Below are 26,906 nucleotides of genomic sequence, written 5' to 3'. Positions count from 1 at the left end.
TCTCTGGTAATCTGTACATACCCATGTGCATTCACTCCATTACTCTGATAGTTCTCTCAATCTTTTTCCTGTAGACACGAATGTCGAGGGAAAATAATGAAAAATAAATAAAAAGGTTTAGTTTAGTCTTTTTTTTTTTTTGTTGAGAATCGTACAATTATTAAATTGAACTCGGTGGTTTTTCGCTGTCGTAACGGTCATGCACTCAGTTATCCTCCTTTGCACGTATCTCAAGGATTTTCTTTTGTGCACGGCAAATTGTCCGAGATAGAGACCATAAGAGTATCAAGTATTAAAGGGAAAACGAGTTATGTATTTTTTAAAGACGACGTACTTGAATTTATCACAATTCACAAAATGTATAGTTATTGACTTTTTTATTTGCAGATTAAGATACCTACTCAGAGAGAATTTTATAGTAAAAGTTATCATCTAGTTATAGTATAATTTTTAAGCTGAATTCGATGGTAGTGAATATCATTTAAATTATTAAATGAACTATCTAAATTATTAGATAAACAATCTGAATTGTAGTATCTACTAACTATATAGCTAAATCTACAACTATTGATGATAATCAGAAATTCTAATTTTTATTATCTTTTATACCTACATGGAGAGAAATTTATAATAACCCTAGTAAGTTTATACTGTAAAAAATCACCGGGGTAAGTTCAAGTGGTGTAGGTGTTAAAATTGGCGGTGTTAAATTTCAACACCGAAAGCGGTGTTAAAATAACACCGTCGCCGATGTATAGAAACGGATGGAAATGAAAAAATAGTCATCTTAACTAATATTTTCCCGAGCGGGATTTACGCCGCCATTTTTATGACTTAAAACACTAATGGTTATCCCAAAAAAGCTGGGAGATAAGTGGACACTATGTGACAGATGATGGCGAATGTATATATTGGCTTGTCTTAAATCCTTAGTGACTATAAGTGGAGGTAACCCATATGGGTTGGGAAGAACTTGTGTCCTACCACTTATCCTACGCAAGCAGTTGACCAGAGCTGAAGTCTGGTACCATGGGAGACCCATTCCAAGCCCCATTTCGACCAGAGTCTCTTTATTTCCTGAGATGGGAGGAGTGTTTGGGTCCATGTGAGGTCGGACTCGTGGTGGCTGTGCGTGAGGCATCCACTGCATGCCTAATGGGTAAGATAATGTGAGCTCATGCTCATATTGCGCTTTTATAATATATGGTAGTGTCATAATACACAAATAGGATTACGCAACGCGAGTGTGCCCAAAAGGGTGTAGTATCGACCTACCGTCAAACGGAAGTGGACTTAACCGTCCCGTTATACTAATTTTTTTAACTAATATTTCTAGTTTCTTGAATTATATCATAGTGCCCGAAACTATTTGAAAGTAGTAGTTTTAACTAAGCATTTGTTTTGTTGCGGTAACTATTTAATATTATTTCTCAGAACTTATACTTTAGCAGAATCACGATTGTACGATTATAATTTCATTAATTTAGCATTATTTAATTCGTCGACAAATATAATTAAGGATTTTCCTTAATTATTTTTTAACTTCCCGCTAAGAAAATTGCAAATTTTCAAAAAAAGGGAAGTTATTGGTTTCGGTCCGATTTTTGAAAATCGAGTTTTCATCAGATGTCGACGTTTTGAGGTCCTAGGAAGCTATTCTGACTATTTCTGAATGGAAGTCCGTGTATGTGTGTATGTGTGAACTTTTTTTTGTCCGACGATATCTTTTGAACGAATCAACCGATTTGAACGTACTTGGTGGCAGTCGAAAGGGCTCACCAAAACTTAGAATTGATTCGATTTTGGGAGCAATCGGTCTTGTAATTTACAAGTTATACGAAGAATAAAAATAAAAATATTTTTTTGTTTTTGGTGTTTTAAGTATAACTTATAAACCAGTTTACCGATTCGCCTTAAAATGTAATCAGTTTTAAGTCTTCTTGAGCCCTTTCGATCGCCATCAAGAGCGTTCCAATCGGTTTATTCGTTCCAAAGATATCAGCGGACAAAAATTATAATTTTTCAGTGAAGCTGAAAGCAGGGAGCGAGCTCCCTGAGCTCGGAAACAGCGAGAAGTTTTAGAGCTGGCCCGCAGGGTTAGGCGGTTTTTAGATTTTCTGTAATAAGAATACCATTTTTTACTTAGTTACGTTTGCTATCGTCATTGTTCATTGAACTATAACACAGTTACAACAACTATCATATCATCGTACATTTTACAACTATATATTAGTTATCTGAACTGAGGGTAATAGTGGAGGCTTGATTGAACTATGTTTTTCATAGTTCAGAAAATCAGTTTTTTCTCTCAGTGTAATACCACTGAAAAATTTTGCTCCTGTTTTAAATAATTCAAAATAAAAATTTAGTATTGTAAATACTGCACGGAAAGAAAATTATAGGAAGTATTCCTATGTATTATGGGAATGGTTCCCATAATTTTATCGGGACTGTACCCATAATATTATAGGAATGGTTCCCATATTGGTATAGGAACTGTTCCTATAATAGTATGGGAATGGTTCCCATAATGGTATAGAGATGGTTCATATACCAATATGGGAACCATTCTATAATAGTATGGGTATAATTCCTATACAATTATGGGCACCATTCCCATAATACATAGGTATACTTTCTATAATTTTCTTTCTATGTAGAAGTAACTTTCACACTTTTCTTTGAATTAATATTTTCACGATAGTATGGGAATCGTTCTCATAATATTATAAGAAGTCTTCCTATAATTATAGGAACCATTCCCATAATTATAGGAACTATTCCTATAATTATGGGTAACATTCCTATAATTATAGGGACTGCTCCCATAATTTATGGTCGTCATTCCTATACTGATATAAAATGAAATTTCACAAAATTATAGGAACCATTCCCATAATTTTCCTTTCGTGTATAATTAAATTTTATCCGTAAAGAATTTAATCGACAATATTCGTATACTCTCGAAAATCGGGAATGTATTCGGAGCGATTACGGATTTTAATGAAATCGAAATTGACTTCGACACTCGGAGTTTTGAATTTAAAAAATAATTATCCCGCACACGGAATAAAAAGGCAGTTTGTTTTTTCAGCGGAGTGATTTTGAAATAATCTGGATTTTATTTAAATCCGTATTCAATCCGATTCGGTGTTTTAGTATTAAAATGAACTCTTTTTAAGAATGAATTCCACTCCAACTCAGAGTTTTAATATTGAATTAAACTCCCCTTTGGAGTGAATTTCACTCCAAGAAGAACCAATCAATAAACAGTCATCCATTCCGCATTCACTCCGCTAATTTTTTAGTGGAACTTTTTTATTTACAAATCAAACAACTTAGAATTTAATTGACTATATTCGTAAGGCTGATAAATGACACCAATAAAAATTCTGAGTTTATAATTTTTTTTGCTTGTTAGTTTTTAACTAGAAAATTAGTGTGCAAATATAGAAATCGATAAGTTATTTTTGTGTTGATATATTTTGTTAAAATAAAAAAAAATTGTTACAAACCGAAATTCGTTTGAACAGAAAAGTTTATAGTGAGTAAATAAAAATTTTTGATTAAATTTGAAAATTTAATTGGACCATTATAAGTTTTATTTCGGTATTTATGGAAGAATATTTGAGGTGAAGAATATAAATGACAGTATTAATGAATAACACCCATTTACGCATGATATTAAATTACGCGGTAGTAACCGCAGTAATTAAATGCCTGGTAATTTTTGAAACAAAAAAAATTAATTTTTGTTAGAGCAGAATCAGAATCTGCTGTAATCAAAAATTAATAATCTTTCGGTAGACGTTAGACAGAAATTGTTTCAACGCCGAAAGAAAAAATCTCCCGTTGATGATTTTGTAATTGAATTAAAAAACAAATAAATTTTAGCCTTTCAAACGTTGAAGGAATAATCGCAACGAGATCTAGTAGACAAAGCAGACACTAACTCGAAGTCATTAAAATTTGTTATCGTATTTGATAAGAAAAATTCTTCGTTGTCAACACAAGGTCTCGCATGAATCCTATGGACAGATCACGAACTTACGATCGGTAATAAAGCTGCCTTTGAAATTTTTTTTTTAATTTTCCGCATTTTTTAAACTCGCTCCAATAATGGCGGCAATAACATTATTGTACGTTGACAAAATAATAATAATAATGAATAAAAAAAATATATTAAAATTCATCAGACAGGAATGATAAAAAAATTATTGATATCGTTCCGGTTATCGAAATAATGTGTCAGCACGGAAATCAGTTTATAAAAAATTACTAAATTAAATGAAAATAATAAATGCATTAACAGACTCACCAGTTCAGCAAATTTTCCGAGCTTGATCATTTTCAAAATGTTCTGAAAAAAAAAATACATTTCTCATGAGAGATAGATTATTTTAAATATTTTTCAGCAGAAGTCAAAATATCAATTAGTGTAAATGTATCAGATATACAATTTTTCAACTCCATATAAAAAAATTAATGAATTAAAATAATAAAATTTAATAAAGTGCATGTACTGAATTTCAAATTGTCTCAAAATGCATTTTTTTATTTTTTTTATATAAACATTTCAATTTTTTATTTCAAAATTTTTTAAATTGTGATGACCGCTAAACTTTACTATCATAAAATATCAATGACAGTAAAGGTGACGAACATCTGACAATTTTAAAATAATGAAATATAATTTTCTTAACAAAAATATTTGAAAATGGACTTTTAAAAAATTCTAATATTGGTACATGCATTTGTTTAACTTTGTCAATTTAATTGTTAATTTTTTTTATATGTAATTTGAAAAATTGTCTTATGTCTTATACATTTACACTCAGAAATATCAACAAAGAAATTGTGAGATTTTTTTTTGACTTCTTGATTAAAAATTAAAAAACAACAAATAAATGATTACCAGAGACTAAAAAACTCTACGATTTAACATCAGTTCCAAAAAAATTACAATCACTTCACTTTATCACTCACCACTGAATTTTTTTTTACTACTCACTATTTACACATCAGATATGATTCTGAAGTTATTGGACAATTAACACTTTTCAAATTTTTTTTTTAGCAATTTAATTAAAAAAAACAAAAAAAAAGAAAAAAAATATGAATACGTAGAAAATTTAAAAATCTAAAGGTGCAATTTTTTAAATATGTTTTTCTTTAAATTTATGGTTATAAAAAAAAAATTATTAGATGTCGAATAACTTCAGTATCATCATCAGACACAAAACTGTACACAATTTAATCACCAATAGAAATTAAACCATACAATGACAATTACAAATGACACTAGAATAATTTTTAAATAATAAATGTTCGAATATCGTCTGTAACTGATTAATTTTCTGACTGCTAGCCGTTACGGGTTTAAGTGCAACTTCAGCGCCACGGTCTTTTTGCAAACTAGTTCCCGCTTGCGCCCATTTTAGTTTTTGAAACTCGCGCACGCGCACTAGCGGCATAATTGAGAACTTGGGGTCGGCGAAATTTTCGCCGACCCAATTAAACGAGACTTTAATAATAAATTTTATGATTTAAAAAGTAACTCATAAAAAAAAAATCAAAATAAATTATTAATGAGTGTGAATGTAGCAGACATCAGACAAATGTAAAATTATTAATAAATAGACTAAATAATTAATAAAATAATATTTTTAAAAAATGCACATTTAAAAAATTTTTAAATTAAAAAGTGCATTTTTTATAAACATTATTCTTTTAATTATTTACTCGATTTATTTATAATTTTGAATTTGTCTGACGTCTGCTACATCCAATGATACTGAAGTTAGCCAACGTGTAATAATTTTTTGATTTTTTTTCAAACAATAAATTATAAAAAAAAAAAAATATTTAAAAAATTTGCACCTGTAGTTTTTTTATTTTCTACAAGTGCATTTTTTTAATTTTTGTTTTTTTGTAATTTATTTTTTGGAAAAAAATTCAAAAAATTACTAATTGTCTGCTTACTTCAAGATCATTACATTCACACTCATAAAAAAAAAACATTTATGCAATTATTTATAAATATCATTAATTAATTAATAGATACTTCTATAACTGAAATTTTTATTGATATTGAAAAAAAAAACTTTAGTCATAATAAAAAAAAAAATCAAACTTAACGTCACCGAGAACGTCAAGAACCTGCTAGAAATCGAGCATCAGCTCGAACATACGCACCGGCCATTTTAATTTTTAATTAACACTCAAAACTTTAATTTTTTAAATTACTTATTATCTACACACTCAAACATTCACCAACACAGTGTAATTATTACTAATCACAATTTAACAATCCATTACTTATTATAAAAATATTGAATCAATAATCAGACATTCTGACAACATAAGACTTTTGTTCACGGACTGAGTATCCCTGACCGTTACGATTTAAAATGGAGCTACTGCGCAACTGACTGACGCTGAATTCTACCGCCCCCTGTTTTTCAAACTTCGGGCACGCGTATCTATTTTGAAAGCTTTTATTACGACAGCCCATCACCTGGACAATCTTTTTACTGCCAGTCGGTTAGAGGAATATTTTAAACTGAAAGTTTTCTTATTCCTGCACTAACTGCTTATTAAAAAATATTTAATACACATTAATTAATAAATATTTTATATATCCCACTAAGAAAATAGAAAAGTTAGAAACTAAAAAACTTCGTTGAATGCCACCTCAAAGGTTAAAATTTGACCATTCAAATGATATCAGCGATTAGATATTTAAAAAAATAATAATTGTCCTCATTTTTGATGAGTGTGAATATAGCAGACATCAGACAAATTTAAAACTATAAATAAATATAGGAAATAATTTAAAAAGTAATATTTATAAAAAATGCATTTAATTTTAATATTTTTTTAATTTTATTTTATTAATTATTTAGTCTATTTATTAATAATTTTAAATTTCTCTAATGTCTGCTCCATTCACACTCATCATTTCTTCAGTAAAATATATATATTTTTTATTAACGCGTTTTTTGAGCTCAAAGAACTTAAAAGTACCATTAACAACGTTTTTGAACTTCCAAGCTTAAAAACAGCGTGAAGTTTTGGGGTTGGCACAGAGAGTCGACCGTTTTCTAGATTTTATTTATTGCTACTGCAATATTTACCTTGAATTTTTTAAGTTTTTAAAACTTTTATAAATAATTCTGAAAAATATTTTTTATTCTTATCTCAATTTGTGTCTAGAAGTTTTTAAAATTCTGACTAACTCTGAGAAATTTTTTTCAATGCCATGCCAATTCTCGGCTAATAGTTCTAACTATTCTATACTATTTTTCTAGAAGATTTCCAAACGACAGATTATTAGGCTTTTAATTTTATTGAATACCTTCATAAACTATTAAATAGTTGAGTTTTATAATTTAGCTGTGTATATTTATATTTAAGATGACAAACATCCCCTGCTTAAAAAATCTGATAGATTCTCATAGCTGTATGTATAAGGCCCGATTCTTAACTACAGCACTTCTCATAGAACTCATTCATTCTTATTGAATCTTTATGGAAATTTATGAGAATCTATTGGATTTTATGAGATTTTCTAAACAGGGTCGACGAATAACTTAAGTTTATTAAAAACATGATTTCCAATAAACCACCGTGACTGTGCGTACTAAAGTGTAGGTCATAAGTCTCTCAGCTACAATGTTAATTAAGTAAACTTTCAGTAACAATATTTTCATGATACCAGCATCGAAACTTAAAGTTTCTATGTCCCTACAGCCAGTCAAAACAAGCTAATTTCAAGCCGATGCTGTAAACAACTGCTAGCAAATTCGTAATTCACAAATACCTTCATCCAGCGGGCAGAAACATGCGTGTTTCTTCCCTTGGGAAGAAACCCAATTGTATCTGCCCGGTGTTAGTTATATTTAATGTTCATTTGCATCCTTATTACTCTCATCTGTTCACTTGTCATTTGAGTTCACTCATTCCATTTTTTAAGTGACAGTTTTAATTAACCAAATAAAATTATTCAAAAATGAGTGAAAGTAATATTTTTGTCTTATTTACTATTTAATAAGTGACTGTAAATTGCAGATTTCTCATTTTCTAACAGTTTTCCGCATCATCGACTTGAAATCAACTCGTTTCTTACTGACTGCTGACACTGAATCTTCAAGTTCCAATGCAGGTAATCATAAAAAATATGGTGTGTGACTTAGGATGAAAGACGATTTCAGACTGCGGTTGATGTCAGCCAACTTCACCCTAGTCTGAAATCGTCTTGTTTCATCCCTTGTCATACAATATACTATTTTATTCCTGAAAACTGTAATTTATTAATTATTAAAGTAAGTAGGGTACAGGAATCATGATTTTTTATTTTATTTATCAATTTGTATAGAATGGTTCAATCTCACATCACTAAAAAGTGACCGGACAGTGGGTTTGTTAGCTTATATTAAAATATATTCAAGTAAAAAAGCGTAATATTATTTCTCAAGCAATAAACAATGTTTTTTCTTTATTCAATACAAACTATATGGTACAAAATTTATACACAACAACGCACAGTTTTGTTTTGTTCTTCATCATTAATTCTATTCCTATTTACTCAATTATTTAGTCATCATTATCACTCGATTCAATAAATCTTTCAACCTCATTAAATCCTTTCTCATCACTCTACCAAGTTCAATATACTATTTCACATTCAGATAGTGGGTACAAAGGGCCAGAACTTAACAGTAGATTACACTTGTTAAAAAAATCATAAAAATAATCCTTTTTATTTTCCTTTATTTTTTTTTTCTTTCATTATCGCTGAAAAATAAAATATTCGACACTACTTAATAAACTAATCAGTCGATTAACGGACTCGGTGGAGAAACGTGGCCTTTATTATCATAAATTATCATCGTCTATTCATATCAATAATAACTGTCATCATGTATCTGTTGGAGCCACAATCAACAGGTTTTAAAAAGTGCCTAAATTAAAAATAAAATTTTTTTTTTAACTTGGGTTGTTCAGAGATAAAACATTTAAATCGTGAATGGCTCGATCTACGAGCTCAGCTGACAACATTTAAAACCAATTTCGTATTTTATTTATGTTAACTCTCCAGTCTTACACAATTATCTAGATAGTACTAATACAATATATCTAATGACAAGTTTACGAGGATATATATATATATTTAGACACAGTAAATACATTTATTTATTTATTATTTTACATTTATTTTCTTATCCTCGCTCTATCATGTCATTGTTTACTTTTTGGTTGAAATATGTAATAAAATATAGTCATTGTCGATGTGTTTGCTTAATAGTAAAAATTTTATTATTTTATATTTTTACTTGACACAATAAATCGGTTATTTACTCCATCTATTTTAATCAAATCAATTTTTTTTAATCTCCAAAGATGATCCTGTAGTTAGCAAACAATTGAAAATTTTTGAATTTTTTTTCAACGATTGAATTAAAAAAAAAAAAAAAACTAAAAATATGCACATTTAGAAAATTAAAAAAACTGCAGGCCCAATTTTTTAAAATATTTTTTTTTTTTTTATAATTTGTCGTTTTTTTAAAAATCTAAAAATTATTAGACGTCGGATAACTTCAGGATCATTATTCAGTCATATTTTTTCAAAAATTTTTTCAAGTCAAATTAATAAAAACTCAAATTTGAAACTTCAAATTACTCCCTCTAGGTACTTCAAGAAACTACACGACCTTTGACGGCGTATATTTTTTTTTTATAAAACTTCAGAATGATTTCAAAGTTAAAAAACAATTACCAATTTTTGGATTTTGTTTTCGACAAATCAATTTAAAAAAAAACTAAACTAAAAATATGCACTTGTAGAAAATTAAAAAAGCTATAAGTGCAATTTTTAGAAATATTTTTTTTTCTCCCCTCCGGGCGAAAAGCGTCAACTTTTTTCCCGCTGTGCAAAACGAAGTTGACGCTTTCCGCCTCCGTCGAGGAGAAAAATAGTATTGACACCTTGGGCAGTAAACAAGAAAGCCTCAGATCACATGTTTGTTGACCTCGGCTTCGCCTCGGCCAACAATTACATGAGGTCTGAGACATTTCTTACTTTCCTACCCGAGGTGTAAAATATACTATTTTATAATTTATCATTTAAAAAAAATTCAAAAATTATTAGACAGTTTACTTGAGTATCATCTTCACTTGATCATTTAAAAAAATGACTTTGAATAAAATAGATAGAGTTTACCAAAATATTTATATATATGTTAAATTTAAAATTTAAATCGCTGGAGTTTTACAAAATTGGTCAATATCTAAATTAATTTTTTACATTATCATATTATTTAAAAGTTATTTGTTCAATACGATAGCCACTTTGACCCTCCAATGCGCGTTTACATTTTTAAAAAAATTTGAAAGCTAGCAAGCATTTTATTTTTCTTGATATGTACTCATTACATGAGAGTCGCATAGAATTGTACGTCTGATATTTTAAAATTACTAAAAAAAAAATAATAATAATAATAACTATAATAAATTAAATTGTTATTACTTTTGTCATGATCAACTTAAAACTACAAAAAAAAATATTTATATAACATAACATATATAAATATATAAAAAAAAAATTTCATGCATTCACGATTAATTTAAAACAATTGATACTAGTACATTCAGCAGATAATGACGACGTAAACGCGAATGCGAAGCCGGCGATGATAACAGTGGCACAGAAATTTAATAATTATAATTATAATTATATTATTAAAACTTATTCAACTTTTTATACGACAATTAGGTAATTACGCAGACTTAATATATTTTAGACAACATATTTTTCTTATGAGTGTGAATGTAGCAGACATCAGACAAATTTAAAATCATTAATAGAGTAAATAATTAATAAAATAAAATTTTTTAAAAATGCGCATTTTAAAAATTTAGAAATGAATAAGTGCATTTTTTTAAAATATATATTTTTTTTTAATTATTTACTCTATTTATTTATAGTTTATAATTTTTTTGATGTCTGCTACATTCCCGCTCTTTTTTTAAAAATTAAACAGCTTAAATTTTATATATTTTTCACTCAGTTTGTAAAAGCAAATTTTAAAATCTGCAGGCGCGTCAAAATTTAAAAAAAATATAAAATATTTGCTGTGAAAAAAAAAAAAAAAGTTACATAATTACCGACAATTATAAATATAATTATAATTGTTATTATTATTTAATAGGAGTATAAAGAGTAGGATTAATACACTCATTCTATTTATATACATACACTTGTACACTTAGATTAATAATAAATCAATGAAATTTATTATAAAATATTAACCGCTCAAAATATCTATCTCCAGTGCACTCCCGAGTGCTTTCTAATCACATTAATAGTCGTTTTAAACACTAACAATACACAAAAGCTAGACATCTTATCCAAATATTATTTTATTTATCACTGGATTTTAAATTACAATCGAGAGCTCAATAAAATCACCAGATTTTTATTACTTTTTTAGTTTTATCTGAACACGAAATTAATAGCTGAATGAAAATTAATAACTGAATGAAAAATTATCACCGATTATTATATTTAATCAATTAATCAAATGAAAAACAAAATATATTTTAATAATAGAACAAGCTAGAACACACGCGAGCCTCAGACGTTACATTCACAGCCTGACCGAGTGCTCACCAATCAACGATTTTAAATCATTTATTCAATAGTACGTTTTTTTATCCGTTATTTTTTATACTACCAGAGTAAAAATTAATTTTTTTTTTTTTTTTTTTAATTATTATTATTTTCAATTCAAAAATCCGATTTTTTACCACTGGTTATTTTTAGGGCTTTCTCATATTATGGAAAAAAAAAATCAAATTGAATTTTTGTTCATTTCTCGTAAAATGGAATTTAAATAATGGCGCGAAAATTAAAATTTTTTTTTTGTTTCAATTTTTCCCGCCATTTATTCAAGCTATTCTGACAGTACCCACTTTTTAAAAATATTTAATAACTCAACTGTCATAATAATTAAAATTTTATTGATTAATTAAAAAAAATTAAAACTTTAATTCAAAAAAGGACAATGCCGAAGTATTTTCGCCAAGATATAGAATTTGAAAAAAATTAGTTACAGTTTTTATCATTTGGGAGTTAAACGAAATTTGACATTCGAAATTACAAAATTGACATAAAGATTGAATTGATATTTATTTTCCAAATTGTATTTCACTCCTACTTAATATCGACTGTAAATAATTTTTTTTTTAAATCTATATCACGGAAAAATTGTAACTTCGTTGACATTTTTTCAATTAATACTTACACTTTTTTTAATTAATTGTCAAAATTTTAATGATAAGAAGTTAGCAAACAATAAAAAATTTTCGGATTTTTGTTTCAACAAATCAATTAAAAAAAAAAAAAATTAAAATTAAAAATATGCACATGTCGAAAATTTTAAAAACTACAGGTGCAATTTTTTTTTTTATAATTTATCATTTAAAAAAAATCAAAAAATTATTAAACGTCGGCTAACTTCAGTTTCCTAAATTTTACCCCACAAAATTTGAAGATTTTACTGGAATTTATTTTCCAAATTTCGTTTAACTCCTTTTTGATATCAACTGTAAGTATTTTTTTAAATCTACATCCCAGTGAAATTATCCTCTTTCACTAATGCTTTAACTTTTTTAATCAACATAAAATTTTGATACACTTATGAGAGTTGAGTCGAAAATTTAAAAAAAGTGGGACTGGCCTTAAATAAAATTTTGCTTTTATTTTTCCATTAACATAAGACATTTTTTACCCCAGTTATTTAACTTGTTCAAGTAATCACGCGATACACAAAAAGCTATTATTCCGTTAAATTCCTGCTTGTTTAAAATAAATATCGAGCTCATATATTTATTACCAATAAAAATATTAAAAATAAAAGCAAAGCTACATCTATTATAATTACAAACAATCATCACAACTAAACACACACTTACAGTAATAATAATAATAATAGTATTTATTTATATATATATTTGTCCACTTTACCGTGGATTTGAGTATTAATGACTGTAAAATTAGCGCTGACGAGATCACACAAGACGAAAAGAAAAGTCAGTATGTAGCAAAATATTATTCGTCGGTACTAAAAGTGTATATATAATATATAATAGAAAAAAGAAAAAAAATAAATATAAATTTACATAGTATTGTAGACGGGGCTGCTGTGCCTAGGCCTGACCTGCAGCCTGGTGAGTGGATGAGTACGACCATGCTGTTGCTGTTGTTTTTTAGCGGCTTTTGCTACGACGCTTGCGACAACAACACTCGGCGATGGTACCATTGGAGGCCTACCGGGTGCTTCGACACCCACGGCACCGCTTCCTTCCGCCATGAACACCGAGGAGTTTATAATAATTGGCGCGGATCGACGTGCGAATTCTTGGGGTGCGATTCTGGACTTTGCCGGGGGGTGGACTTCCAGTCCGGCAGTAAAATCTCGGTCCTTGTGCGAACGTAATTGAATGGCCTCGGTCCTTCGTAAGTCACCAGGAGGTTTAGCGACTTCGTATTTACCTACAAGTACTTTAACTGATAAATCTTCAGAGCTGTCTGGTCTTGAGTCCGGATCATCGTCTTTGCCCATCATCGAACTGCTGTCACGGCAGGTGGCAGTGATGCTAGAGGACGTCCGGATTTTCGACTCGCTGTGAGCGATAACCGGAGAAGAGGGAAGACTCCGTATGATTTTTGAGTCTCTTTTTGGCCAGCCTTCGGTGATGTTTTCACCCGCTGCGGAATTTGTGTCAGGACTTTTTTCAAATTTGCTTTTAGCTTCGAACTCTTTCTTGAGATTCTTTACGATTCCCGCTTTGTTTCGCGAGCCTTCAGAGGACGACGAAGAAGATGAAGACGAAGATGAAGAGGAAGCTGAAGAACAGGGTGGCTCAGGTGGCGAGTCATCAACAGAGAGACAACGTTTGCTGAAATTCGGTTTATTATTTAAATTCTCTAGGATCATTTTGTGGTGCTTGACAGACGGACATTGGGGTGTATTAACAACACAGGGGCTCGAGGTCTCGCTCTCAGATCTACAAGTTCTCAATAATGAGCCCGATGGCAAGTCGGTATCAGTCAAGAGAGCTGAGGGTGCTGGTGCGCTAGTCGATAGTCTTCCAATTTGTCTAGTAACTGCCGCCGGTGAAATATCGATTCCCCTGACAGGGCTGTCGACTGTTTCTTTATGATTGTCATCAGTTGGCGACGAGTCTCGTCTTTGTGGCGTAGGCGAGGGGTTGCACTGCTCGAGCAATACAGGATATGACTCTGCATTGCCATCATCAGTCGGCAGTCTTGAATTATTAATATTACCATTAATATTACTACTATTATTTACCATCAATAATTTTTCTTCATCACTCTGTGTGCAGACACGTTTCACAGTCCCAGTCCCAGTCCCTTCTTCCAGTTTTTGTTTCGTGCGCTTGACCGTTCCCGGATGCCAGGGTATTTCTTCCCTATCATAAGGAAACAGTCCGCTGGAACCCAGAGGATCTGGATTCGGACGCATGTCATACGATCCCCAAGAACTGTTCCTCGATGGCAACGTCGCCCAAGAACTGTGAACAGAATTATTGTCAAGTACAACAGCACTGTCGTAGCTGCTCCAAGAGCTTTGACGACTTGGCAGTTCGCGCGGTTCCCGTCTTTCTTCACGATCAAATACTTTGTCTAACTGTGCGCTAAATAAATCACCGTCTTTTTTAGTCCTTCTTCTTGTATTGGTGTTGGTACTAGAACTTGTACTTGTACTTGTACTCATTCCAGTATTTAAACTGATAGTCATACTTGTACTTGTACTTACACTTGTATTAGTATTAGTATTAGTATTAGTATTAGTATTAGTAACACTAGCAGAAGCAATTACTTCACTTGTATCACTAGTACCTCCAGAGAGACTATTTTTATTGCTACTTAATAGATTACTAAATTTATTATCAGCTGTTGAAGCTGTCCAGACTAGACAATCATTAACTCGCGTATCTTTATCATCAACTTTTTGACGACATGGATCCAGGCCATTTTCAACCACACGTTCATCGGAAGGACTACTCAGAGGCTTGACACCATCATCGGACTCTGGAGATGAAGGTTTGCTACCCGATTCAAATTGATTTGTCAAATTAAGAACCAGGCCCCGTCGTCTGTGGCCTTGGATCTCGAGTTTGCTGAGACACTTGCTGCTGGGAGTTGTGTCAGGACCTGGTAGATGGACTATCTGGTTTTGGGAGACGCTGTAGGACTGACCATTGTCACAAGGCATCAGGACATTCCTCGCCTCCTGCTCAACCACTGGCTGTTTAACATTTGCCGCACGCAGCAACTCCTCTCGCGTTATCTCCGCGACGGTTACTGCTGTCGCGGTCTTGTCGATGCTCTCCAGCGACTGTGACAAAGGAGCTGGTAAAATATTATCAACGATCTCGACATATGGCGACCAGCTCTTGGGCCTCTTGCCAGTTTTTTTCAACTCCAATCCTGATGCTTGATTAGTTATTCCGTTTCGCGTCTCGTGTTTGTCTTCCTCACACTCGACGCTGTTTCCCTTCGTTCTGCCCGGTCGCGCGTTGCTGGTTGTCATCGCCGCTGACGTTGTCGGTGATTTTAAATTTGTGTCTGATTTAGAACGTTGTAATTTTTCTTTATTTTTCATTGCGTCTAAAATTCCTTGATAGGTTTCCAATTGCAGGAGAAAATTATTGTTTGGTTTTATACAATTCCGTTTGTCTTTGACGTGTTTCCATGCTTGAGAAAAATCCCAATTGTAGGCTTTCATTGCGTATGCTATCACCACAGAAGCTGAACGCGATACGCCCATTTTGCAATGCACCAGCACTTTTGAACCCTCTTTGCGCGCTTTTGTTATGTACTTAAATGTGTCGTCCCAGTGCTTAAGTAAATCCGTTTTCTCATCGTCGTACACTCGTACATTCAAATAATTGAACATGCCCGGGAAAAAATTGTCAATCTCTCTTGTCACGTTCAAAATATGTTTTACCCTTAAAAAAAAAAAAATACAATCAATTATATTAAAACGTTTTTTTTTTAAATTATGGAGTACTGGTAAAAAAATCTAATAATTTTTGAATTTTTTTTTAAACAATAAATTATAAAAAAAAAAATATTTAAAAAAATTGCACTTGTAGTTTTTTTAATTTTCTGCATGTGTATTTTTTTAGATTCTTTTTCGGTAATTGATTTGATGAAAAAAAAAAAAAAATCAAACAATTACTAATTGTCTGCTAACTTTAGGATCATAAAAAAATGATACCGAAGTTAACCGACGTCTAATAAATGTAACAAAAAAAAAAAAAAAATATTTGAAAAATTTGCACTTATAATTTTTTAAATTTTCTACATGTGCATATTTTTAGTTTTTTTTTTTTTTTAATTGACTTGTTGAAAATAAAAATTCAAAAATTGCTAATTTTCTGTTAACGTCAGAATCATCATAAAAATAAGACGTAATAAAATTAAAGTGACTTTAACTCGGCTAAAATTGTCTGGATACATAGAAAAAAAAGTCATTTTGAAGCTTTAAGTCTCTACTTTAAGATGACATTGGATATTTTTATAACATAATATTTATTTTAAAATCTCAGATCGCCGAATGTAAATTTTTAAATTTTCGAATTTCGGGTTTGGGGCTAAAACTCTTGAAAAAAAAAAAAAAAAATTAATTAATTAGAGGCATTTGAAAGCGTTGACTTTAGAATGACCGGAAACTGAAGCTATGACTTTTTTTTCTTGGTATGACAATTGAAAGGGAAAGTGGTTTTTATTAGCGGGTCATTAAATAAAATGGGAACAAATTGTCGTAGAAAATTCGTAAAAAAAAAAAAATAAATTGTAGATAAAATAATTTATTTGTTAGAAATAAATTTAAAAAAAAATTTCAAGGAATTAAGTTATGAAATTCAGAAACTAGATTTTAAACTTTTAAATGAATTTTTTTATTCTTTTTGGCGCGATAACTTTTTCGAATGTCGATGATTTGATTGCAACAATAAATTTCACAATAAAAATAAAGGCTTTTAATTTTATTATTTTTTTTTTTTTATGATAAAGATAAAAAAATAAAAGTAAAGTTACCCATTCTTTTGTAATTCCTCAAGGTTGCTGGCATTCCACTCGCTACCAAGATAAACATGATCAAAAATTTCCGTAGGCGCATCCATTTGTCCCAAAATAGTGAGCATTTCTTGATCAATAAATGGCTTGAATTCACCGAGATCCATATCAAGATCCTCTTCAAGTCTGCCCCGTATATATTTCGAGGTCACTTCATCCAAGTCCACGGACATCATTATTCCTTTCAAGGTATCACGGATAACACGTTCTGTTTCTTCACGCTCACGTGGCCTGTCAACCAATCAAATATTTAAATAATAAAGAGCTGAGATCAACGCAACAGATACATCAGATTACACGCGTGTGAAGAAAAAAAAACGCTCATATAAGAGACAAATTTAAATAAATACGCCGAAAATAACAATAAAAAATACACATACACTATAAATATATATGTATTTATTGTAAATATATATTTAGGTAAAGATAAAAAAAAGTCTCGTGTATTGTAAACGTCAACAAACTATTTGTTGGCACTTGACCAAAAAGAAAAAACACGACGGGAATACTAAAGTTGAATTTATAAATGTAAATTCTTTTGTCCAATGGCCTCATGTTTAACTATTATATTAATCGATTAAAGTTTAAATTACTACAATAATACATGGTATGTATTAGTTTAAGTGTTAAAAGTGTTACGCAAACAATAATTTATAAATATATTAAATTGACATTGATAAAAATAATGAATAAATTTAAATTATGTCGAGTGTGTAGATTTTTAAGATCTCCGTGCTCCATGTGCTGATACACGGAGTAAATACACGAAGAAAAATGTAGCTCAAGATTAAATAATAATTACAACCATAATTAAAAATTTTCTAGTTCAAATAAAAAATGACAATCCATAAAAAAAATTATGATGATTAAGGTAAAAGCCCCTATACCCGCTCACTTTTCATTGGAGTGAGATTAAATCACTCAATATAAATTAATAAATAACATGGAAAACCATATTTTTTTTATAGTTATTTTTTGAAGTTTCGAGTATTAGAATAAAATTTTAGTTTGAAGATTAATGTTGATAATTAATTATTATTATTCTTTTAAATAAGGTCCTTGAGTGTACCCATAGTCGCTCACTAAAAGTTGCGATGTACCATTACTCGACCAACACATGGCCCTATAGTCGCTCAAAGACAATATCAATTAAACTATGATAAGTTTATTGATTTGGAAAATAATTTATAAATTATACTTTTTTATTCTTTCATAATATAAAATTTCATGGATTTTAAAAATGTATTTAATAAGAAAGTTATAACAATTCTTAAAAAATTTGGCGAAACCTAAATTTAATCTAACGAGTGAACGTTAAAGTAAAAGATGCCCGGCTATGCGCGGTTTTAAAAACAGTCACTTAATTTAAATTTATAATCTATTATAAAATAATTTGATACATGATATTTTAATATATTTAGATTCACAAGTAATTATTTACCAATAATAATAATAATTTTAGTTGTAATTTTTGTTTTTAAAAATTATAAAAAAACGCTTTGAACAGTTAAAGTGAGCAACTATGGTACTGAGCAGTTATAGGGGCTTTTACCTTAGTAGAAAATTAATTTTTAATTTAATATTCCTATCTAGATTTTAATTTTCACTAATTATAATAATTACAATCCTAAGTAGACATAATTACTTAAAAATTTTTAAAATTGCTCATAACTTTAATTGTTTTTATTTTAAGTTGTAATTTTTATTTTATTTAACACTAAAACGCTTTTATCACATTAAATAAAAAGTACAATTATGTCAACAAAAATATTATTTTAAATTCTATAATAATTATCATTGAGTATTAAAAAATTTTATCTAAAATTAAAAATTACAATGTACATAAAAAATTACTATCATTTGTAAAAAATTCAAGTTAACTGTAAAAATTACATTAAAGCTTCGTTAAATTTTTCATGGTGACCACAGATTTTTGAAACAGAAATTCCCTGTCTTTTCCAGATATTCTAGTGAAATAATTAAAAAATTCCCTGACTGTATGTAGTTATATTAAATCATTTAAAATATTTATTTAGTTCAAAATGAAAAGCTAAAGTTCAGTTCAATAAATGATTAATTATTGTCGTTAAATGAAACTTTATTTTATTATTTGTCAATGTTCATAGGGTTTTTTTATTTATTAACTGAATAATTTTTCATTTTTTATTTTAAATCTGCTTTCATATAACTTACTCTATAATAAAATATAAATAAATATTTGATTTTCACTAGAATAAATTTCATAAATAAGAACGTTTTATAGAATATTAATAAAATATTAATCAAGTACGCGAATAATAAATATAGTGAAACTTATTAGTTTAATACTTATGTATACAATTAATGTTTTTGGTTTTTTAACTTGTTAATATGGATGTTAATAGCTTGGAGATCCTAGCACCTGGTTTCTACTAAGACTTATTTTTCCTAACAGCCTTTTTAATTCTAACTGCTTCATTTTTCGCTATTGGAATTAATTTCTAATAATTCTTTTTCAAGATGATTTTACAATCGCATTCGCTCCGCGCCACTTTTTGAACAGTTTTAACGGAAAAAAAAATTTATCAGATTTTTTCAGCCAAAAGAAAAGAAAGTAAAAATTTTTTCAGCTTTGTGACGAAATTCCCTGACTTTTACCTGATTTTTCCAGTATTATAAATAATTCCCTGACATTTCGAAAAAAATAAATATTTACTTATTCATATAAAAATAGTAAAATCTTACAAAAAGTAGAAGTTGTTGTTAAAATTATTAAAAGTTAGTACATTAGTCGCAATTTTTGTTTCGTAGTTGATAAATATTACATCTCAAATGTAATTCTACGTAGGTATTGTACATTTTAGAATGACGGTAAGACAAATTGCTACGCCGGGAGATAAAATTACTATTTGAGATTATAAAAATTACTCGCCAGAATACATCTTTCACAAAGCACGTTAACTATTATTTACTAAGTACAATAGTCAAAATTATTGGTGCATTATAATTTTTATTTGTCGCTAGTAAATTTCATTTTGAATGCAGTAATTTTTATAATCAACAGAAATTATTATTCTAATCTAGTTAATATGTTGTAATTTTTACTTTGAGTTTTATAAAAGTTTCTAATTTTTTTTTAACGTTCCGAGATTACTTTTCGAATTGTAATTTTTTCTTTTTTAAGTTTAGTAAAAATCATTTAATTTTTTTCTCCGTGTAGTTAATTTTTATCTATCATTTTATGGGCTTTAGTATCAGTTACAAGATGGGAAGGACAGATGAAGATGGAGACGAAGATTAAGATTAAGATGGAAACTCACTTGCTCCGAACGCTGTCTGGCGAGGGCGGCCTTCGCGACTCGAGATTGTCCATCGCGTGCCATTCGTTGAGACACGACCGATCACTCTCGATTCTTTGCTCATAGTAACTGACCCAGTCATGAGACAATCCTCCCAAAAAGTAATTTTGTTCTCGTGCTTTGCTTGATACTTTGTGCAAAGTCTGCAATGCTGACCTGTAAAAATGAAATTAATTTATAGAAATATTTTTTTTTAATATCACTGTAAAAAATAATTTGAAAATTTCAATACAAAAGGAATTGAATTTTCATAACGAGATATTTGAGTTGTATTTTCAATAAAAAAAAGCTTCATATTTAATGTACATAATTTAATAATCAAGCTGGTATTTAAAATTAAGAAAAAGAATATGAATTTTAATAAACGTACTTAAAATTTATACTTATTTTTCAAATTTTCAAAACAAGTATTGAAAATTCTAAGGCATATTGAATTTTAATAATTCGATTTGAAATTTCATAATACTTATTTGAAAATTTAAATGCTTGTATATAAAATTTCTGCGCGTAACGTGCTGCGCGTTCAGTAATCAAAGATTGTGTATTAGTGAAATATATAATAAATGTGAGTAATCTAAGCGGTGTAGATCAGACTTTATTATTGTTAAGTTTTTATTTCCTCAATAATATAAAGTAAATAAAATTTGTGACTGAACTAAACATCATTGACAGTATACAATATTAAATGTGATATAGCATAATGCTAATAAACATAATATAGTTTTATAGAGATTTAAATATTAAAATGTGATTTAACTTTAAAATATTTATTTGATTTCTACTTTTTTAAACGTTTAAGAAAAAAAAATATAATTACCCGATATATTAAATTAGATTATAAAAATGGTTGATAAAGAAAAAAAAATTTATAATGTTGTTTATAAGGAATTGATGACAGTTTACAAAATTTTGAAATTTTATCAATAAACATTTTATTACTTTATATACCTAATAATCTTTAATTTCCATGTAACCATACACAGTTAAAATAATTGTTTGAATTTTTAAAATATTGTATATAACACAATAAACACATACATTTGTGTTTGAAATTTCATTGTAATAATCCTATAGAATTTAAAATACAAGCTTTTGAATTTTCAAATAAACGCTTCAGATTTTCAAATAAATCTATTTGAAAATTAAAAAGAAAGTGTTTGAAAATTCGAAACGATGTATTTGAAAATCCAAAGTGTTAATTTGAAAATTCAAAAACGTGTATTTTAAATTCTATATAAAATTAGTAATGAAATTTCGAGCACAAATGTATATGTTTATTGCGTTATATACAATGTTTTGAAAATTCAAACAATTTTTTTAACAGTGTAGACTGGCTTTAAAATTTTTATTTAAGACGCGTTTTCATTTGTTTCTCTATTCGCACTCAACTGGATAAACGGAACTATCTCTGTTGCACTTGTACATTAAATAGGAACTTTGTCCAAGCTTTTCTCGTAAACAAATGGAAGTTATCAAAAAATTCAAGTGCACTTCGCTAGTTCATAGAATAAAGCATCGGGTCTGTGTCTTTATTTTGCGTTTAGAGCTTTTATTTCAGAGAAAAGCTGGGACAAAATTATCTGAAAACCGTTCTTAAAAGCAAGACATCTTTACATTTAAACGAACTGACGAGACTTGGATTGTAAATGCAGCGAGAAAAAGATCTCACATTCCATATAACTGACGCGTTTGTAATTTGATTCACGTAATCAAATACGCCCTCGACTACTCTCGTCATCGCATTATCATACTGACAGTTAAGTAACACTAGCATTTCGTTCCCCAGATAATTAATTATTATCATCATCATAATCATCGTGGTAATAAAATAATTTAACGTAGATTGTAAACCAAATGTCTGTTTTAAACGATTGTGAGGCAAATGTGCTTTGAACTACTTTGTTTATGTATCATAGATATTTATTATCGCTTCCGGTTTCTGTAAGTTTATAAGGGGAGTAAGAAGGCAGGAAAAACCACAAGATTCCGCATTACTTTGACCTAACCTTGCTATAATCTAATCTACGCCGTAACATTGTTCGCTCAGGCCGCTATTTTACTTAAGTTTCTCCGTGAAATTGTTTGACAATAAAATAAAACAATAAAATTTATATATTTTAGCTTTTAAAAAATTTTTTTACGATTCGAAAGTACGGTTAAATTCGATTGATTTTTTTTTTTTTTTTTTTACAGTAAAAATATTTATCCTGATAATTTAAATGGCAATAAAATTCATATCAACATGGAAAAATTTTATTGTATACAATTTTTTTTTGTTTGCCTTCGAAAAAAATTATTAGTCGTAAAAAATTTTATCAACAAAATTTTCAAAAACAACAAAATTTTTTTTGTTCATTGAAACTAAAAAAAAGTACCAGAAATATTTATTTTTCAAAATCGTTTTATTGTTATGATAGTTAAGTTAGCTGACGTCTAATAACTTTTAGATTTTCTTTCAAAACGCAAAATTAAAAAAAAAAACATATGAAAAATTACACCTGTAGTTTTTAAAATTTTCTAAATGTGCATTTTTTAGTTTTTCTTTATTTTTGTATTTGATTTGTTGAAAATAAAACCCAAAAATTTTCAATTGTCTGCTAACTTCAGTATCATTTGATTGTTTTATGAATTTCCCGCAGAAAAAAGGATTTTTTGACGGAAGAAATTTTTTCTATCATAAATTGAAAATAAAAATTTTTTTATGACAAGAAAGTTTTTTTTTCAATTGATAAAGCAAAAATTTCTCATTCTAAGAAAGAATTTTTTTTATGTAAAATTAAAAAAAAATATTTTTTGTTCATTAAAACTAAAAAAAAAAAAAAATTATCAAAAATATTTTTTTTTTTTTTTTTTTTTTTTCAAAATCGTTTGACTGCTTTATGAATTTTTCGTGGAAAAATAGACAGGAAAAACGGATTTTTCGGTACATGAAATTTTTTGGATTATGAATTGAAAACAAAAATTTTCTTATGACAAAAAAAAGTTCTATTTTTCAATTTATAAAATAAAAAATTTCTTGCACTAAGAAATCATTTTTTCTATGTACAATTTAAAAAGAAAAATTTAATTAAAAAATAGTTATTTTAAAATTTTCTATACACAGAAGTATTTCTTAGCGCAAAAAAAATTTTTCATTATGAAATGAAAATATGAATTTTTTTAAGACTATAAACAATTTTTTTTTCACCCCAAAAAAATTTTCATTTTCAATTCATAATGCAAAAAATTTCTAGAAGCAAAATAAAATTTTTTGGGGCGAGTAAAATTTTTCGCGCCAAAAAATCTTTTTTTATAAGTGTGAATTTGGCAGACATCAGACAAATTTGAAATTATAAATAAATAGAGTAAATAATTAATGAAATAAAATTTTTAAAAAATGGGCATTTAAAAAATTAAAAAATTAATAAGTGCATTTTTTATAAACATCATTTTTTAAATTATTCACTCTATTTATTTATAATTTTAAATATGTCTTCTACTACATTCACATTTATTTTTTCTGTGTAATAAAAATAAGGTGAATCTAAATCTAAACAATTAGCAAATTCACCTGAAGAAAGAAAAAAATCAGTGTCTGATAAAAATGAAGGTAAATAAAAAGGAAAAATTGATTATTTTCAAGGATTATTCTATGTATTCTGTCAAGTCGTCATTAATTCGCGTCAACTGGTATGCAAGGTAAAATATTTTAAAAATAAATAATGATATATTTATATGTTGAAGTGAAGACGATTGTTAAAACGATCTTTCGATGGAACGATAAATCACTAGGATGGAATCTTTTAGTTTTGTTGTTGCTTTTGCTGCTGCTGGTAGTTCAGTTGTATATATACTTATGCACTCAGTGGTTCAATCTTTCAGAGACTAGTCGACCTTGGTGCACCAGGAATGACGGAGAATGTGAAAACTCATGGATATATATATTTATATACACATATTTATAAAAGAGCATAGTGCTCTGGGAAAAGATCCACATCATAGAATACACGAGAATTTAAAAACAAAAACTAAAAAATTTTTTTTTTATTTTTAACAGATAAATCTTTAGATAAGTTGATATTTGTTGGTTGTATAATGAGCAAATACATTAACAAATAACAAGACAGAAGCAATCCATTTAAATATAACTTGAGTATAAGAGATATTAAACTGCAAACGATATTACGATTCGATAGTTGTCTCTATATACGTAAAGATGCAACACTAATTCATGTCAAGATCCGAGACTACAGATTGATATCACGATTAAAAACACCAAGTGCTAGTAAATTATCAAGTGAGAGTAGTTCTTTTTTTTTTTTTTTTTTTTTAATTTAATTTCGTAATTAGAGAACTAGGAATAGGAGTGGCTGGAAATGACAATAAAGTAAAAGACAAAGGAACCAGTTGATCTTCCTCAGCAAGTCTAGTGTCTTTACGTGAACATAAAGCGTGACATGACCTGTCCAGTAGAACTAGGATCTAGTCCAAAGGCAACTTTCACCTGATCCCCATCAAGAGTATGCACGTGATTCATCAACTGATCTTGGCATTAACCAGTCAGACGCGACAAATAGACAATTTCTAACTCCATAAAAAGTTTGGTCATTAAAAGTAAATAACTTGGGGTTTTGTTTTTAATTGGCAGTCTTTACTTGGAGAGTTTTAAATTATTTTCAAAGGGAAATTTTAGTAATAAATAAATTGTGATAAATGTGCAGAGTGGGTATGATGCTGCCGGTAGCTAAACACCGCGAGCTATTCTCGGATCATCGAGGTCTTTATGACCTCGCCTAAAAGACCATTTCTCCCTTCCCATCAAACTTTATTTAATATAGTTTACTCTATTATTAAAGCATTATTTATTTTCAGCACCGTTTCATATGTAAATAATACATTTATCATTTTTATATATATATATATATATATATATATATATATATATATATATATATATATATATAAACTAAAAGTACAATTTGTGGCCACTGCTCCATTTTTGGACATTTAAGGCGCTCATTGCGTGAACGATTTTTAAAAATTTTAATGGGATTTCTCTTGATTTATTTTTAACTAATTAGTCACAAATAATATAAATTTATTTTGATTAAAATTGATCACTTCAGTTTTGAGAAAAACAATCTCAAAATTGTTTTATTTTAATATTTATGGAAAATAGATTGACTCAGGAGTTTTTAAAACAAAATCAAAGCGTATTAATGGAATTTAATAAAAATTGAATTTATAGAAATCAAAGCTACAAATGATATTAAAAATATTTTATCTATAGAAATATCTTCGCGCAGACGCAGGATATACATATTGTATGATAGTATGCATGCATGGAAAAAAACGGATTTCTTGGCACGAAAAATTCTTATTTATCCCAAGAAAATTTTTACTTACTACGAGAAATTTTTTGCATTTTAAACTGAAACCACAAATTTTCTTGGGGCGATAAAAAATTTTCTTGTCCTAAGAAAATTTTGATCTTCAATTGATAATTTAAAATATTTCTTGCGGCAAGAAATATTTTTTTTCTCTATACAAAAGATTTTCTGTATGTAATAGATCAATTGATAAAGGCGGTAAAATTTCAAACAAAATTTCAGCCCAAAATACTTTTGAATTCGACTATCACGAAATAACAACTTTAATACTTTATTTTAATTAATGAAACTTAACAAATTATTTTATTTAAATTTTTGTAATATCGAAAACTGGCTCTACAGTGACCAAAAACGATACCTCTACCCTATATTTACACAAGCTGCAGTAATTATCGCTTACAGTGAATTGTGTTGTCAACTGGAAAGTGAACAAACGAATTTTCCGACCGTTTGAATGCTACTTTATTTTTAAAAAATTATGGAAAATCTAAAAGTGCGCCTCAATCGCTCATTTTATTTTAAATCATTACTTTTATTTTATAACATTAAATTTTTTTATCATAAATTTTCATTTAACTTAAAAATTATCAATTTGATTTTTTTTATTTCTTATTTTCAGTTTAACTTTTTTTTCAAATATCCCGCCTTTTTGTCTTAGATGTCGCTCTTTCTTTCAAACCTCCACTGTTACGCTAGTGCTGCTGCCAGTAGTTGATGGAGAGAAAAAATGAAAAGAATAATAACAATAAAAATAAAAATGGCAGCTAAATTTTTCATGAATAATCAGTATTAAGATTTTAATTAATTACAATTAAACTAAAAGAATTTAGATAATGATTTTCCACAGGGTTCTTGTGATTAAACATACAAAGATAATATAAAAAATTAAGACGGATTAATTGTGTCTATGGAGAGTTACCGTCTTTACGAAATTTCATACGTAAGCAATTGACGGCACTGGTTTTTTGAGTTAAATTAATTCATTTTAAACTAATAAAATAACGAATTGACTTAATATTAGGCTCAAAT

At 28.6% G+C, this 26,906-nt stretch overlaps 2 protein-coding genes across 3 annotated transcripts in view; both read right to left on the bottom strand.

Moving 5' to 3' along the window:
• The window catches only part of LOC103568456 (RNA-binding protein Musashi homolog Rbp6), a 518,165-nt gene extending 513,185 nt beyond the window's left edge, over positions 1-4,980 (bottom strand). Inside the window, exons 1-2 of the mRNA XM_053743035.1 lie at positions 4,916-4,980; positions 4,319-4,360 (exon numbers count right to left, since the gene is read on the bottom strand). The gene's annotated coding sequence lies outside the window, so the exon portion shown is untranslated. The remainder of the gene's footprint in view (positions 1-4,318; positions 4,361-4,915) is intronic.
• Positions 4,981-8,471: 3,491 nt separating this feature from the next.
• LOC103568457 (serine-rich adhesin for platelets) overlaps positions 8,472-26,906 on the bottom strand; it is a 47,835-nt gene continuing 29,400 nt past the window's right edge. For both annotated transcript variants that reach the window (XM_008545321.3, XM_008545322.3), the window contains 3 exons: positions 20,470-20,664; positions 17,132-17,401; positions 8,472-16,038 (listed from right to left, as the gene is read on the bottom strand). In XM_008545321.3, coding sequence (XP_008543543.1) covers positions 13,179-16,038; positions 17,132-17,401; positions 20,470-20,664 — 3,325 coding nt within the window. In that variant the 3' untranslated portion in view covers positions 8,472-13,178. The remainder of the gene's footprint in view (positions 16,039-17,131; positions 17,402-20,469; positions 20,665-26,906) is intronic.

The sequence above is a fragment of the Microplitis demolitor genome, chromosome 2, assembly GCF_026212275.2.
Source record: "Microplitis demolitor isolate Queensland-Clemson2020A chromosome 2, iyMicDemo2.1a, whole genome shotgun sequence".
Taxonomy (NCBI): Eukaryota; Metazoa; Arthropoda; class Insecta; order Hymenoptera; family Braconidae; genus Microplitis; species Microplitis demolitor.
Note: the sequence above shows the minus strand (reverse complement) of the source record. Positions and strands in the feature narration are given on the sequence as shown.